The 17427-nt window shown below is 60.5% G+C and overlaps 1 protein-coding gene across 11 annotated transcripts in view; it reads right to left on the bottom strand.

Moving 5' to 3' along the window:
- CACNA2D2 (calcium voltage-gated channel auxiliary subunit alpha2delta 2) overlaps window positions 1-17427 on the bottom strand; it is a 135937-nt gene that overhangs the window by 101492 nt on the left and 17018 nt on the right. For all 11 annotated transcript variants that reach the window (XM_070050768.2, XM_070050770.2, XM_070050771.2 and 8 more), the window contains exon 2: window positions 8608-8689. In XM_070050768.2, coding sequence (XP_069906869.2) covers window positions 8608-8689 — 82 coding nt within the window. The remainder of the gene's footprint in view (window positions 1-8607; window positions 8690-17427) is intronic.

Here is a 17427-nt window from a genome sequence, read left to right as displayed (position 1 = left end):
AGCCTCTCACCAGGAGGCTCCTACTGGGTGCCTCCGTACCAGCCACAGCTCTCTCACGTGTGAAACGGGGACAAGGTCCAGGTGACCCCACCCCCACCCCAGCCTCTTGATCTCCACAGTGGGGTCCCTTGATCCAGCCCATATCCCAGGCACAAACACAATGGACTGGCATCCTGTGCCCTACACAGCCACTGAGCACAGCATCAGGCAGAGTGACTTAGGGGAGACTCGCTCGGCATGGGGAAAGGGTGTGTGAACGTGTGCGCCTCACCCACCACTGCGAAGTCTCAGCTTTGCTAATTAATCAGCTAAGTAGTTCTCGCCTGCTCGGGTGACAGAGCTCTGGACACCTGCGTCCCTGTGATCTCCCCCACCTCACACCATGGGTGGCACTCGGAGCCATGCAGTCATGCACGTGCACACACTCGCCTGCCCACACCCCTCCATGGACACACACATGCTCCCCTATTCATGCGCCCACTCATAGCACCCACATCCCCGGGATCCCACGTGTGCATGCTCACAGTCCCCCTGTAGCATCACGTGTCTTTACTACTGTCTCCACACATCCTGCGTAGCCTACAGGCCACCTCCACAGCTGCCAGGACTAGTTACCTGACTATGCCCAGGTAGGCTCCTGGCACGCTGGGCATGACTGCCCGTCAGCCATGGTCCACATCCCACATGATGGAGTCGCTGGATTGGGGCTGACCAGAGTTTCCTCTGTGTCCCCCCTGTGTGTACCCGAAGGATGCAAAAGCTGAAGGCAGTGGGGAGTCTCAGCACTGAGAGGTAAGCTGGGGGGGGGCGGGGCTTAAAGCTGGGGACCAGCCTGGAAGGGGTATGGTTAAATGAGGAAGGTGGCAAGTGGACTTGGAAGATGTGGCCAAGGAGCCCAGTGAGTTGGAGGGAGGCTCTCTGCACCCCTCACCAGAGACACACACCCTCGCCAGGTCTATAGTCACCCGGCCTCTCTCCAGGCCTGGGAAGCCAGCTCATGCGAGCAGCCCCTCCTCTCCAGGGCCCTCCTCCACAGCTCCTGTACTCTCCATTGCCCCCTCCAAGAACAACTGAGGGATCATCTCTGTGCAGACCCCCACCCAAACCTGCCCCTCCCAGGACATGTGGCACCAAGGCTCAGCCCACAGCGCTGGTCTCAGTGTCCCCATGTGGGGCCGGATGGTTCCCAGGCGGTGTGGGACAGAGGCAGGGCCCCGACGCTTCCTTCTCAGTCTGAGCACCTTCTCCGTGCCAGCCCTGGGGCACCCGTGTACTCAGCAGGCATGGCCATTGCTGCACCCTGTGGGTGTGCACAGGCTGCCCTCCCCCAAGGCTGTACAACCGCCCCTCACCCTCATGCACACACTGTGGCCGGTGCTCAAGCCCTTGGTTCCTCGATCCATGGGCACCAAGGATGGACAAGGAAGGGCCCGAGGGGTCTGCAGAGGACCTGTCCTGGCTCCGCTTCCCCCTCTGTGTGCAGCAGGTGGCGCCCTTCAAAACCACCAAGGCCAGGTCTGTGAGCAGCACAGGAAGGCCTGTGGCTCTGGAACTTTCTCCAGACACACACTCATGGCTGACAAGGCAAGGACGGCATCCTCAGAGAAGGGGAGGGAGCCCGCACTGGACCTCTATTTCCTGCCTGGTCGTGGTAAACGCTGCTCATGCTGCCCCTGGGGCCGGCTGTGGTTTGTCAAAACCAATTACTTCTCTGCCTCTGCCAAGTGCTTGGGGCTCCACGAATCTGAGGCGAGTGTCCCCGTGGCTGCTACTGATCCAGCGATGGACAGGAGTGGAGGAGGGGGGAGGGATTCACATCGGGTCAACCATTCCCGGGGGGACCCAGAATGGAAGCCCATTGGGTCCTCTGCTCCCCTCCTCCACCATCCAGACAGGCACCCCTCCAGGGTGGATGCAGAGGCTGGGGGAGGGGAGCAGACCCCTGCTGTCCTGCTGAAAGGCCAGCCTCTCTGGAGACCCCAGAGGAGAGCCAGTGTGCTGGTCAGAATAGTATTTCTGTGTGGGGGTGAGGGCAGCAGGCTTTAAGGAAGCTGGGCAGATAAACTCCCCAGATTCTCAAGACGGAAAGATGCATGGGTGTTGCAACCAAGGCAAGGGTTCCAGGCAATTCTTCCAGGGAGAGCAGCACTGTCTGCTGGGACAGGTCCTGCTCGTGGTCCCCAAGTCTGCCTCTCCCCAGGGCAGGCGACTGGTACAGCAGCTAAGCTGTCACCTGGGATGCCCATATCTGATACTCAGGTTACCTGCATTCAGGTGTCTCTTCCTTAAACTGAGGGACCTCAAGGGACCCCCTTAAGAGTCCCTGACCCTTAGTGCTAGCCTTGGTCACTCTCATGCCACTGTCTGGCCCCCAGACCTCCCCATTCTCAGTGCCAATCCCTGGGGACAGCCTGGAACTCACTGGCTCTGTCCCACCCCCTAGGCCACCACCAGCCAATCTGAGTAACAAGCCAGGAGGGCAAGCTGTCAACTGCTGACTGACTGGGGCTGGGGCTCTTCCCTTTACCTCTGCCCGCCTCCTCCCAGGGCGGCCTCTGCAGATGGCTCCCTAGATTTCTGGCCTTCTCCGGGGCACAGGCCCTGGTTCTTCAAGCTCTGCCCTAGCCCAGTGGCTTCTGTGCCTCTTCCAGAAAGGTGTCCCCTAGAATGTCCCAGACAGCGAGGAAGAGGGAGCCGATGCCTAAACTCCTGAACTGAGCAGAGTAGAGAGGACACCTGGACATCTCAACTTTCCAAACTGTGGCAGTGAGGGGCACAAAGTCGCCCCCGCACTGGCAGGGCTCTGTCTGCAGCCCTTCTGTGTTCCTGCTTCCTGGGGATCCTCCGTCCTCCTGTGAGGCTAGGACTGCTGAGATCCCCATTTCACAGGTGGAGAAACAGGGCTGGAGAGGCAGGGAAGTGGGCCAAGCCCCCAGTGTGCAAAAGCACAGCCCTGCCATGCCTGCCCACCTCCCTCTGTGCACCACCACTCAGCATTCAGTTGCTGCCCATGGCACAGCCCTGGGCCCAAGGCCAGCTCCGCCTCAGTTATGAGACAATCTCCCACCCCCAGCTGCTCCCCGCCATGGGCGCTGACCTTGGATGTGCCCCCATGGTGACCTCTCGGCATAAACTGGAGGCCCCTTTCCCAGTGCCTGCATCTCCAGCCAATCCTTCACAGGGCTGTCCCAGCCACTCCACACCACGGCCTCCTGCCCAGAAGCCTGGGGAGCCACCCCCTGCTGAGATTACCCAGAATCCCAAACCTCCTTGCGGGGATCCCTGCCCCTGCTTGGCCCTATCAAGACCCCAGGAGCAAGCTCTGAATTGGCCACTGAGGCTGCTGCTGCTGGTGCATTCCCAGCCCCCTCTGGGGTCTTCTTGTCACTGCACCCTCCCCCAGGGAGCAGAACAGGGAAGGTGTGGGAGGGGCAGAGGCTGAGAAGGGCACAGAACACGGCCCAGCCTCAAGGGCCCTAGCGGAGGCCGCTGACATGAGCCAGGGTCCCTGGGGCAGGCATCCCAGAGCTCCCCACCTCCCCGCCCCGTGCACCCCCCGCTGGGCTGTGTGGAAAGGCACAGGAGCCCTCAGTCACCCAGCCAGCCTCAGGCAGGAGTTGCTGCCCCAGATGAAGCAGAGTTTTTCTCCTGTGAGCACCAAAGGGCAGCAGAGGGACAACAACCACCCCCACCCCACCCTGAGTCTCCCAGCACGGTGCTCAGGAGAGAGCAACCTCAGACCTTGCAGGAACGGGGATGCCAGAGAGTGCCCCCACCCCCACCCAGGGCAGGGCCAGGAAGGAAAGGGGCAGGGCGGGGGGTCCGGCAGGGCTTGGGCCAGGCTCCCACGCAGCTGTCTCTCCGTACCAAATTATGCTTGAGCAGCGGCCTCGGCCTCGCCACGTTCCAGACTCCCTCCCAGGAGCCCCACCCCCCAGCCCCACGCATCCCCGCTGGGTGCCGAGCAAGAAGACCATATGGAGGGAATAATAAGACAATTAACTTTCCATTAAAGAATAATATATGTGGGTTTTAGGGAGGCAAGCGACAGCAATCCCTACCCAGCGGCATACTTCACACCCGCACCCTCCCAGCTCCTCCCAACCCCCGCCCCGAAGCACCCCACGTCCCAGTCGTCTGCACCAGGAGACAGGGGCCACCGCTGGGCCTCACCAGGAGGTGGCTGGATGGAGGATAGGACCGTGCCACGAGTTAGTGCACAGCCCCTGGGGATGGGATGACAGCTCCCAAGCTACAGGAACCCCGAGGAGGGGCTGGGCGGTGCAGGGGTGAGGCTCACTCCCCACTCTCATCCACTTAGCATGTACACAGGGGCAGCCCGGGCCAATCCTGAGGCAGGGGTTCACATGACCCGGGAGCTGCCTGCCTGCCTGCCTCTGGGCAGGGTGCACTGAACCCCAGTACTCTGATGGGAGGACCAACCGTGGGGTGTGGAGGTCCCAGGGCTACTTCCATCTTCTGGCACATTCCTCATCTCAGCTTCCTTCCTCCTCTCCTGCCCCAGGCCCTCTACTATTTTGAGGTTCCCTGGCACCCTTGGCACTGCTGACCACCTGGGACGTCCAGATGCCCATAGCACACCCTCCCCAAGTAGGCACAGACGACAAGCCTCAGTGTGAGAGTGGGCGTGTGTTTAGGGGTTGGTGGAGTCAGCTGGGGCAGGGAAAGGCATGTCTCAAAGGCACCTGAAGGGGTACCCCGTCCCGCCTCCCGGAATGGGGCCCTGGATGTGGCCAGGCTTTGCTTCTTGCAGGGATCCAGCTCCAGATGTGGCACTCTGCGAATATTAATTATACATTCCCAGGGAGCACTGAGCAGAAGCAGTGCAGACACGGCCAGGGGCAGACAAGATGGGGCCATTACTGGCTCCGAAACGCCACTCGTGCCTGCCCAGCAGAGGTGAGGGCACATGGACATCACGTGCCTGAACCATGACCATCCAGAGGCACACTGCAGGGCAGGGAGCAGGATCCCCAAGTCCTGGGGTCCACCTCTCTGTAGATGCAGGCCCAACACCTCCCCCTGCACACCACCACTCAGGGCTGGCCTGCCAGGGCTCCTAGATGGGACTGGCCGGTAGAGGCAGTTGGCCAGGGCCTGGGTTTCCCCATTTTGTGATAGGACCATGGTCAGATCCAGATTAGGAACCCACCCCCGAGGTGGTTCCTCCTCACATCTGATGACAATCTCTCCTGCTCTGCCTTCCCACCCGAGTCCCCGAGTCACTCTCCTTGTACCCTCGACAGCCTGCCAGAAGGGTTCCTGTGTGTACCTGTCAGAGTGACCTGGGCTTCAGAGAGGGGAGACCTGCCTATCTTCACATCCTCCCCCAAGCACCCCCAGGGACCTGATGAATTATTCATCCTGATCAGCCTCATTATGCAAATGAGCTAAGAGCCCAAGCATATGCTCCGTGCTCTCCCCCAGGATGGGGACAATATGGTGCTGATGGAAGAAGGTGGAGAGGGCGCTGGAGATGGCGCTCCACCCCCAAGGGGCTCTGGAGAGGACAGACCGCAGCAGGGGCCATGCTTCTGTGGCCTGGTCCAGGCAAGAGTGGGCCAGGCTGGGGTACCCAGGAGGGTATGGCTTAGGGGACTGGGTAGCAAGAGGACAGCAATGGCAAATGACACCAGGCCTAGCAGAAGTTCCTGTCATGAGCTGGCTCTAGGTTAGATGGGGAAATGTGTGGGGGTCTTCGCAGCCGGCACCCACTTCCTGCTGAGATATGCCATGGTTTTCAACCTGCAAGTGGGCCACAATCTGCCCCCAGCCAAGCCCACAGGGTTGTGGTAAGGTCAGGAGGAGGAAAATGCCAAGGCAAGGAAAACGCTCCCAATGCCACCGTCTGCAGTTTCTGCACTTGTACAGCTGCCAGCCCTCGTGGCTCTGAGCTCCTGGGGGCGGGAGGGGCAGGCAGGGAGGACAGCCACGGAGGGGAAGAAGGCCGAGATGGCTCGGATGCCAGGACTGCTCAGCTGCGGGTGGGTGGGGCAGCTTGGACTCAGCTGTAGGAGGCCTCAGGAGGGGCTACTCCCTTGGGGACCAAGGCTGTCAGCTTGATGGAGCTGGTGCCCGAGTCCAGGGCAGCATCCACCGCTGGGCCAGGCTCTGCTCCAAGCCTCCTGACCTGTCAGAGTCATGCCTGGATCGGGTACCTAGGCCTCTCGTGTGTACTGGAAGGAGAGCAGTGGTGGCTTGGTCAGGGTCACGGGTGAGTTGTAGCAGGGCGAGGAGCCAAACCCGTTGGCTCCTTCCTATTCCCACGGGGTTGCCCTCTTCCTCTGGAACTCTATGCCAGCCTCCCACCTCTCCAGAGTGCCCTGGGCCAAGAAGCAGCCCCAGAGCTGTCAGCAGGAAGGAAGAGATTGAGGAAGCAGGTGAGAAAAACTGGGGCAGGACAGAGAGCTGGCAGTTGGCAGGCAGGGGGCTGCCAGCAAGAGCAGGACACCAGGTCAGCACTTCTCCGCTGCCTGCCGCCAGCTCAGGCCCGGCTCATCCTGTCCACCCTACCAAGAGGGGAGGCACAGCCAGGGCAGCATCCTGCAGCAGGAGTCAGGAGACCGAGCCCGGCCCCCACTGCACGACCAGCTTGTGGGGAAGACACCCTCGCTGGCTGGAGAGTCCCACCACATGAGAGGGAAACACATCCTAAGAGAGAACAGGACCTACCAGGGAGATTCAAACTTGCTTTCTGGAAAAGGCGAGGGGTCTGCACCAGCCTGTCCACCGCCATCCTCGCACACTCTTCCCAGCCACGCCACGGTCAGGACCGACCCCCCGGGAGCACGCAGTGGCTGCTCTGGGCCAGGATCCCATCCCTGGCCTTCACCATCCAGGGAGATCAAAGGCTCACACTGGAGCCCCAGGCCTGATGTGTGCGTGGTATTTTCTCTCTGACAAACTTTCAGAACATACAATAAACAACGTCGTCCAGCTAAGGACCCGAGGCTCGGAGGGGCCCTGACCTGAGGCGCATGGGTAACCCCTTCTGTGGAGTGCACTGTAGGTCCCGCTATGTAGCCAGGAGAGGTGCACAACGCACACTGCAAGAACGCTCCTTCCTTCATTAGCCCACGCGGCTGCACTTGGCAGTGCCCACTTAGAGCCTGGTTAGTGCTGAGTGCTGTTCCTGAGCCTAAATTGACTCCTGTTCCGGAACAGCCTTTCCTACAGCGCTTTCTCTGGAAGGCTCTGCTGGCTTCCAAGTGCAGCTGAGTCATTGAGAGTTCACAGGAAGAGAGTGGGACGGGGGCTACTGCAGTTCCAGCCAGCAAACCAGGAACGGAGCAGTTCTCAGGCGCCGGGCGCAGGGCAGCGGGAGAACACGCAGCAAGCTGGTGGCTCAGACCTCCGGGCCCGGACCCCCTTCCCTGCCTTGCCCACCTTGTTAGCTGCCCTGATCAGCCCCAGGCTATGGCAGACGTCTAACATCAACACACTAACCGGCACCTCCACTTCCCACACACCTGCAAGAAGCACAGGGAAAGGACTAAGGATGCCCCCCATGCACCCTGACCCCCAGAGGTCGCATCTGCTGACCCTGGCCCTGAACAAAAAGAATGACAGGAAGGCAGGGGGCTAGCCAGTCAGAGTCCTGGGCCTGGAATCACAGTAACTCCATTTGTTCTGCTGTCCCCAGGCCAAGTATCAGCAAGGAGAGCCCCGCGAAAGCCCCTGCTCAGTTCTGGTCAGCGCCTCCTGGCCCAAGCCTCCAGCTATGAGATCCCCAGTGATCCACACCGCCCCCGGGAGCCCCACTCCCACCACCCAGGGGCACCATCTCCGAGCCTGCGTTTCCACATAAAGCGCGGCGGCTGCGGAGCCTGCAGCCTGACAGCAACACATTTGGCAGCCTTCTGGGGGAGACGGATGGGCTGCTCTCCACATCACTATTTCAAACATTAACATAATCTCCCAGGATGAATGTGGTTGCCGGCGCCCAATCAATCACCCCTCCCGCACCTTGCACCCTCATCCCGCCTCGAGCAGGCTTCCCACTCCTCTCTCACCTGCCATGCGCCTCAAGCGCTGCTTCCCGGGGACATCTGGCCCAGCCATCCCCTTCATTTTGTGGACAGTCCCTTGGGCATCTGGGCACCCTGCCCCCACTGGCCCCTCCAGGGCCTGGGCTCCCACCGTAGTCACTGCCTCCAGCACACAGCTCACCCACCTGAACCCTCAGACACCCATGCCCTGACAGAGGCAAGTGGCAGGGTCAGAGGGGACAGCTCTTAGCACCACAGTCACAAGTGTGTGACCAGGCCAAGCAGTCCCAGGATGGGCCCGAGAGGCAGGTGGCTTGAGAGCTGTTGGGAAGGTGTGCTTGGTGGGAGGAAGGAATTAGGTGCAGGAAAGGTGACAGGTCATCAGGCACCAGGGACCACATTCACACTCAGGAAGAGCAGGCCAAGACGGGGGTGGCGGGGTGTCACTGCTTGCCCAGTCATTTCCCCCACCTGCCTCCCCACCCCCATCCAGCAGCATCCCGCCACACCGGAACCTCAACCATCCGAATACTCCCGGCTACTCAATTCTGAAGCCCCACCCCATTCCCACTAGGAAGAGTGTCCCTGCAGGCCTCACCTCCCGGAGCTGCTGGACACCTCCGAAAATGCGCATCACACCTTCGATCTCCTGCTCCAGGCGCCGGGCCCAGTGCTGCACCCTGTGTGTGGAGAAATGGAGAGCTGAGTCAGGAGGAGCCCCTGCCACCCAGGGGTGCCCCAGCAGCCACCCACTCACAGCCCAGTTTCCACTAGAGGAGAAACAGAGGCAAGGAGCCAGAGCGCGCCTGCGACTCCCCTTTGAGGCCCTCTCCCGGCACCCGGGTGCCCCTCGTGTGCTGTGGGCGCCTGGGGCAGAGAGGACCGTAGAGAGAGCTCAGTGGCTCCAGGAAGCCGGCAGGGAGAGAGGTTTTCCCGGAGAAGAAGCAGGCCTTGATGTAGCCGCCTCTAAGTCCAGAGTCCAAGCCCAAGCCCCTACCCCAGCCCCCTGCTCCAGAAACCAGGGAGTCAGGGACAGGAGGGCGCTAGGTGGGGTCTGCTAGGTACTGACCGTCCCCAAGATCAGGTGGGGCCCAGGAAACACAGCTGTCACCACATCATTGTGGAGCCTGCGGCTCAGAGGGCCCTGGTTGCCCAGCAGGAACCCTGAGGGCGCCCAGGGCCCAGTGCAGGCCCTCCTTTCCCTGCTGCTCTGGGGGCCGAGTGAGTCTCATGAGCCCCAGGACCCCTTCCCTGCACTACAAGCCTGAGCAGGCCTCCCTCTCAGCGGCGCCACCTGGGATCGCTGGAGCCCCTCTCCACCCGGGCTTCCCCTCTGCAGCATGGGGTGAAGGTGGGCCCCTGAGGGCACCACAGGCACACACAAGAAAAGGGAGCCGAGGGCGCTTTTGTGAGAGGACAGGAGGGACAGGCGGTTACGGGGCCCTGCATCCCTGGCCCCACACCCCGGGAGAGAGAAGGGATCTGTGCAGAGGCCTTGTCAGGGTCCAAACCCTTCAGACTGCCGGCTCAGGTGAACTCTTGCCGGAGGTCACCAGAGGGCAGAGTTCCACCCCTGGAAGCAGGGCTCCCCGGCCCCTGAAAAGGACCTTGACTTGCCCTTCCCACCTGACTCGCTGCCCGCGTAAGGACTGTGGCCCTTGTGGGCGGCCCACAGGAGAAATCACCACAAGGGTTTAAATAGGCCATGGATCAAGCATAGCCAACAAGGTGTGGTAGGGGGCAGGTGCTGACAGCCCGCCGCCCCGGAGAGGTATGCCAGGATCCACAGGGCCCAGGAGACTGCCGCTGGCCCCAGTGCCCTGCCCTGATCCTTCCAACTCCCCTAGTGCCACTGGGGATCTAGAAGGAATTCTCTTCTAGATCTCTAAGTCCAGATTCCAATCCCTAGCCCCTACCCCAGATCCCTCCTCAGGCCTGTGGCTGGGGGGCTGGGCCAATGCCATTGTATGTGCCCGGGTCGGTTGGCATGGGAACTTGGAGCAGGAGGAGGGCGGATCACTAATTGCAATTTGCAAAGCTGAATGTCAGGACCGTGATGGAAAAAAGAATCAACATCAAAAGAAAGCGGTATTAGCTTTGGCTTGTTGCTGGGTGAGCCACAGCCTGATTCCCACCTCCGCTCCCCATCACCGGGGGAGAAACACAGCCCCGAGTCCACGTGGCACCCAGGCTGCCGGCTGGGTTAAGGCAGGCAGGCAGGCCACAGCACCAGCCCATGGAGGCCAAGATGCAGATGAGACTCTCGAGCCGCTTGGCCCCTGGCTGCTGGCCACCAGGCGCTGCTCTCTTGGCTCTGGCTGTGGGTGGACAATGTGGCAGGTGGCTCTTTGTGCTCTTGAGATGGAGCCCTGGTGGTGAACGTTGGGAGGGGCTGCCACCAGTTCCGTGTCCAGGCAGGCAGGTGGCAGACAAATGGGCAGGGTCGAGGATCTGACCTCCAAAGGCAACAATTAGCCCTGCCCTGGCTCTGACCCCGGCTCAGCCATTCACTGGTCTAGGGGACAAAATGCCAACCGTAATCCTTCCAGATCACATCCACTGTGTGCAAGGTGCAGCACCAGTGTGTCACCCGTCCTCACAAAGCAGCAAATGTGATCACCCACAACGTACAGATGTGGAAACCGAGGCACTGAGGGTCCCAGTGACTTGCCCAAGGCCACCAGCCAGGAAGTGGGGAACATGGGACTCGACCCACAGATGTGGTGCAGTCGCAAGAGCTGCGCTCTCACCTCCACCTCGAAGCACGAATCCATCGTAGCGGGAACATTTACACCATAGAAATCATGGCTGCCTCCCTCCCAGAGAGCAAACTGCAAACATTACCAGCATGCCACCGTGCCGCCCTGGGCTGTGGATCACTTTCTGCCCCACAGGTCTCTGTTTCTAGGATTTCACGGGCAAGTGGAAGAACATTAATTGGGAAGACAGACATGGACGCCAAATTCTTATTTTCCTCAGACAACGCATGATTATAATCTCCATCATTTCCTCTAAAAAGTCTACTGCGACACCAAAATAATTTTTAGAAGAACCAAATCTCAGGACAAACGTCAATTCTTCCACAAGATACATTCTCCACCCCCTGCACCTCCCCATCACATATGCATGCAAACCAGGCTGAGCAGCCCTAGATTCTGCCAGGGGCCGCGGGGCCTGGCCCACTGCAACACATCGGGACACACTCACACTCTCCTGGGCCTTGGGCTGCTCTATAGTCTGGCACTCTGGACCTCACAGCAGCCCCCAGGCCCCAGCTCCACCGCCTGTCAGCAAATGCCAGAGAAAACAAGTTACTCTGATTATTCACCTAAATCAAACCCAATTAGGAAGGCAATGTGTGTGTCCTCGAGTTAAAAAGAACATGATGGATCACTCTTCTCAGCGTCTCAGAGATGTGACTTTGTGGGTTCTTGGGTTTGGCCAGTGTCCTGGTGCCGGCTCCAGGGCTGACACAGGGGCACAGAGGAGCCAGGAGCTCACGATACACCTGCAGCATTCCAGCCTTGTGCCCACAGAAACCGCTCTCCAAGCCAAGCTCAACTCTGGCCAGACATAGTCGTCTTCACTCCAGAAGGGCGAGAGAAACACCAGGGTCAACAGCCCCACGGGGTTAAAGGCCAACTGACCAAACTGGCCCAGGTTCCCATCAGCGTGGGCCCCAGTGCCTGGCTCTGCCAGTGTGTCCCCGGCCAGACGGTGCTGCCATCGGGGAGATCCACCTATTGGCTGCCCACAGCCTTGTGACTCTCCATGCCTGTCGCTGAGATGCCACTAGTTACTCTAAGTGCTTCTACGTGCCAAGCTAACATGACGGTGAGCAGAGAGTGTCTGCGAGGAGACAAGCATGCACCAGGGCTGGGCTTCATGAATGGTGTGGCTATGAGAGGCCAGGAAATGAATCGCCTCCTCCAATGTGCCCACACCTAGGGAGGTGAAGGCACTGTGGCCCCATTTCACAGGAGAGAAAACTGAGGTCCATGCACTTAAGAGAGAAGCCAGACCTGTCCTCCTGACTCCATTAGCTCCATGATTTCCTTTTCCCGGAGCAACGCAGCCTCTGGGACGCCTCAAGGCAGAGGCGGCCTTGGCCAGCACCATGACCTTGGCATTCTGCTCCCTTGGAAGCTCAGCCTTCCCATCAGTGAATGGGCTAACAACGACTGGCTGAATAGCTTTATGGTCATATTCACTGTCCATCACTAGGCAGTCCCCTGAGGGCGAGAAACTCACCCAAAAGAGCCTCCTTCCCCAGAGCTGGGACCCTATGAGTACAGTGAACGCCTGGGGGAAGGTGGGCAGAGGGAGTGGCTGCAGGATGCCAAGGTCCACTTCAGAACAGAGAGTGGCAGGGAGAGGGGGGTGCAGGGGAGCCAAGCCATCCACGCAGACAGCCAGAGGCAGGGGAGGCCCCGGCTCTGAGGCCAGCTGCAAAGGCTCCTGCTGAGGGGAGGGGCAGGGCGGAGGGGAGAAAGGAGAGGCCGTGTGCGGATGCAGCAGCATAGATTAAACTGTTGCCAGTTGTTAATTTTATATGTGAAGTTGTTGATCAGAATGTGATTTAATTGTACAGTATAATCCAGGCTTTTGGAATAAATTATGCAGAAAACTCATCTATAATTAAACAAATCAAAAAACCAGAGACAGGTGACACTGCGGTTCACCCTCAGAGGGCACGGCATAGGGGGTGTGGGCGGCTGGACCCAGCACAGGGGCAGAAGGGAGGGCAGAGTGGCTTTGTTCAAGGGTTCGGACCCCTCAGCCCCCTCTGCAGGTCTGCCTGCCACTCATGCGGCAGCATTTTCTGCCTTCAAAGCCTGCTGCCTCTACCAGGCAGCCTGCCTGGATGGACGCTGTTCTGCAGGGCGGTCAAGTCTACGGCCATCCCCTCGCTTGGCAGGGCAGCCACGGCCTGTGTGGGGGCGAGGGGGTGGGCCCTGAGGGTAGGTGAAGTGGGAGGTGTGGACGGGGCTGGCAGTGGTGTGAGGGAACAGGCACCAAGGACACCACTTGCTGCCAAGGGCGCCGTGAACCAAACTCAGCAATGGCAGAGGCCCCAAGTCCCTTGCTTCTCCCGTGGCAGGTTGACCAGTTATTCTCCTAGCTCTGGGGGAGGCAACAATTTCGAAAAAAAGGCCACTTAATTATTCTGATTATATTTCAGCTGGCCTGCCACCTCCCATCTCAGCTCCTTCGCTGATGGCTGAAAGGGAAAGAAAGCAAGACGGCAGCAGGCAGGGTGGGGCAGGGTGATAGAAAGAAAGCCTAGGGAGTCCAGCTCCGGGACTCCCTGTGTGGAGCTGACCCCGCCCTAGCAGACGAGCAGCCACTCGGAGCTCCCAGGGCAGCTGCAGTCCCTGTCGAAGCCCAAGGCCACACTCCAGGGTCAGGGCCTCCCCAGGGCCACCTCCCACGGGAGTCCTCCTTGACCATTTGGGTCATTTGGGTAGGCATCCCTCTGTGTCCAGACTCAACTCTGGCTCTTCCAAGACCATGGACCAGACACGCATTCTTAGGCCTCAGTTTTGCCATCTGGAAAATGGAGCTAAAGTTCACCACCACATTCACCTCCCAGGACATAAGAGGCGGCAAGTGGGCCCCAGGGCACTGCAGACCCCCACACCCTCTAGTGCACACAGGTCCCTGGGACGGCAGGACCAGTCTCCCTCCTACCCCTGCAGCTCCCTACATGTGGGACGGCTGTGCCCCCACCTCAGGGTCCTCCACCTGGGCTGCAGCCCCTCTCTGCCCTGCGTCAGCACCCTCACAGGGGGAGGACCTGTCGCCCAGGCCTCCTCAGCATTCCTCAGGGCTCCGGGCCCAGCGGAGGACCAAGGGCTGACGCAGAGCGACGGAGCAGCCAAGGTGCCTCACTCCCCCGAGCACTATGGGACTGGGCAGCTCTGGCCTCATGCTACCTGAACCCTGGAGGGGAAGCTGAGCCAGCGTGGGAAGGGGGCACTCTGGCTCAGCGGATTCGTGGTGGAATCCCACTCCCCGGCCAGCAAAGTCAGACCCGAGCTTCCGAGGCATGGGCCCATCGTCAACCTCCCTGGGACCCTCAGGCAGAGCGATGTGGAGCTTCCAGAAGCGCGGTCCCCACCCCCACCCACTCATCCCACGTGCCACACACACCTGGGCCAAGACAGCCTCCGATTACCCAGGGGAGGCGCCGCCGCAGCCGAAGCTTGAAGCTCGAATTAGTCCGAGTCCTCCGGCCTTGACTACGTGTGTCTTGGGACCCTGCCCAAATACTGCTCCTTAATGAGGTTATTAATTACGGGGCTGTCCCTTCCTTTTCTCTGCTGAGAGAGAACTTTTCCTTCTAATTGGCGCTTGGCTGGGAGGCAGCAAGCCTTGTGCCTCCCTCTTCAGACCCACAGTGAGCTGGCGTCCGGCTTTAATTAGGGCACCAGGTCCAGCCCAGTGTTTACCATAACAGCCTAGCGGGGAGGAGGGAGCCTGGGAGCCCCGCACCCTGAGGGGAATGGTCAATGTCCAGGGTCGCAAGGCAAATGACCTGCTCTCACCATCAGAGCAGAAGCAAGGGCCCTCAGGGGCACCGGCAGTCAGGGGAGACTGGGTAGGGGCTGGAGAAGGCACAGGGAGTGAGGGGGGGCAGCAGGTGCGAGCAAGGAGGAAAACACGGGCGTGCGAGGGAGGGCATCACATGTGCACCCAGGCCCCAGATCCAGGGGAGGGCTTGGGCAGGGTGATGGGGGGCAGGCACCAGGGTCCTGTGGCTCTCCAGGTCTCAGCCTCCCTCTCCTACAGAAGAGGAGTAGCCTGGGCCTCCCAGGGCCATCTAGGCATCTGCACCCCTGCCTGGGGTCTGCCCGAGAGTGGGCGGCACAGCAGAGACAGGCCAGGGGCAGCCAGATCCCTGTCCCGTCTGTCCGGGGGAGGGGAAGCGAGCCACAGGACCACTCAGTGTTGCACCCAGGGCCCTGGACAACAGTCAGGACACACCCTGAGGGAGCTCTTGCGAGAGGCTGCGGAGGCGCGGGAGTGCAGTGGCTGCCCCAGGCTGGCCCAGGAGGCTCCGCTCCCCCGCCTCCTCTCCCTATGAATTATTAAGGCTCGTTTATGAAGGGCCGCCCAGGCCTGTGGCTTCCCTGAATAATTCATGGCTCTCCCAGAAGCGCTGGTGCTGGAGCAGCCACTTCCTCCAGGAAGCAAGGAGGAGAAAGTGCAGAGGAGGAGTGGCCCAGACACAGCTGTCCTCCTCCCTGTCTCTGTCACGCTGTCCCCACCCTGGCCCCATGATGCTTTCTCCTGCACACCACATTCTGGTTCCTGGGGCGAGGCCCGGGGTCTGTGCAGGCTCACTTGTTTGCCTGCCTGGGCCTCAGCTTCCCTTCCGTGCACAGAAGCTGGCCACGCTGGTGGTTTCCAAACTGCCCTGGCGGCGGCAGGACGGCTGGCCCGCCATCCTTCCCACAAGACCCGGTGTGGTGCCCCACTGCACGCCTGGAGTGTCGGCGTATTCTCGAAGCAGACTGCAAAACACGACTCCGTGGAACACTCGCCACAAACCCGAGGCTGTTCTGAGGGTCCCGATTCAGGACCCACAGGGCCACGGCAGCTCCCAGGAGCTTTTGTTTTCTGTGTACTGTATTGAGACACCCCTGCCCCCGCCCCTACCCCCACCTCCACCCCTGCCACACAGAGCCAGGCAGCCACACAGGTGCACATAGGTGGGGGATCCTTTCCTGGTCCGGGATGAAACCATCGACCTTGCTGACGGCCCAGGCCGGCGAGTCCCTAGCATCGCTGTGTGTGAATTTCTGTCTCCAGCTGGGACTCACCTTGGAGCAAGGGGAACTCATGAACCAGCTGAGGCCTCCCCAGGCAAAACCAGGGTCCTGGCGAGAAGCACCCGGACAGGTCTCTGCTGTCCCCTGTGGTCCAGGTCCAGAGTCGCCTGCCACAGGTGCCAACACTGATGATGGGCATTTTGGGGTCTGGGACAGCGCCTCTGCCCAGCACAGGCCTCAGGTAGTCAGGGGCGGTAGGGAGGCGCCCTCTGCCTGGGCCCAGCAATGAGCACATGGGAGCTCAGCCTCAGCGAGACAGCTCCCGGGAGGCGGCGTCCCCGCAGCCCTGGGTGCCCAGCCGGAGCTGTGGCAGGGGAGCTATGTCCGAGCCTGGCGTCTGTGGGCAGAGGCAGGCGGAGGCACCCGTGCAGGTCACCAGGTGAGGCAGGAGGAACCCAGGAGCTCTGGCCTCCTGTTCTCGTCCACACCAGCAGCTGCAGCCTGGCCAGAAGTGGCAAGACAGACTCTGTCCTCATGTCACCAATCACTGTAGTCAGATTCTGTGATTCACACGTCGCCATCTCCCCTCCCACCATCGTCCCCTTCCCCCAGCGTGAGTCAAATCCTGCTGCGCCACAAATAGCCGTCCTCCGTCCTCCGTGTGTGTCCTCTACATGGCCTCCTGCTTGGAGGAGGACAGAGACCCCCCAGGGTCCTTTGGTCCCCTGAGGGCAGAGACCTCATGGAAACCGTCAGGCCTCCTGAGGCCATGCAGCTACAGAGGGGAGGCCAAGTGAAGCTCTGTCCCCTGGTCTTATCCCTCCTCTACCTGGCCTAGGCACCTCTACCAGGAAGCCTTCCTGGATTTCCCCCAGCCCCTTCTCAAACCCTGAGTGTTCCCCATCCTCTACCAAGCATCACCTTAGGCTGTGGCTACAGCCTGGTCCCACCACCAGGCAGCCTGCAGAGCTTGGCTTGGAGCCTGGCAAAGAAGAGTCTTCTGGAAACAGCCAGGGATAGATTTTCCCAGACATCTTCCCCTCATGGGAGTCCAGTGGGTGAGACGCTGGAGGGCAGGGCTAAGAAAGAGGCTCCACCTTCAGCAGGAAGCTGAGCTCCAAGAACAGGGAACAGGACTGCAGGGCCCCTACCGTGGGCTGGGTGTGATTCCTGCTGAAGTCACACCAACCCCTTGGCCAGGTACACACCACTTCGTGCCCATCTCACGGATGAGAACTATGAGGCCTGGGAAGACACAGTCACTTGCCTATGATCACATGGCCAGTCTGTGCCAAAGCAGAACTTGAATCCAGGAAAGCCCTGGCACCTAGGCCACTGGGCCTCCCTAGTCCCAACGTAGACTCCGATGCACAAAACTCTGGGAACAGTGTACAGAGGAGGGCCTTTAAGGACTCCACTGCCTTGCCAAGCAAGCCAGGGCTGTACACGCCGGAGGTCCTCCCTCACCGCACACCAGAGTGCCCCTGTGTAGCAGCATCGATCCAGCAGGGCAGAATCCCCACCCCAATTCCCCCATGATCGCCCACTTCCTCTGAGATCTGCTCCTCACTGATGCCAAGCTCCCCAGAGCCGGGTAAGCTATGCAGAACTCAAATGTGGGGGCTCAGCTCGACGGCAGTGCG

Source organism: Oryctolagus cuniculus, chromosome 10 (assembly GCF_051225735.1).
Source record: "Oryctolagus cuniculus isolate XC-2025 breed Fujian yellow rabbit chromosome 10, ASM5122573v1, whole genome shotgun sequence".
NCBI classification, from domain to species: domain Eukaryota; kingdom Metazoa; phylum Chordata; class Mammalia; order Lagomorpha; family Leporidae; genus Oryctolagus; species Oryctolagus cuniculus.
Note: the sequence above shows the minus strand (reverse complement) of the source record. Positions and strands in the feature narration are given on the sequence as shown.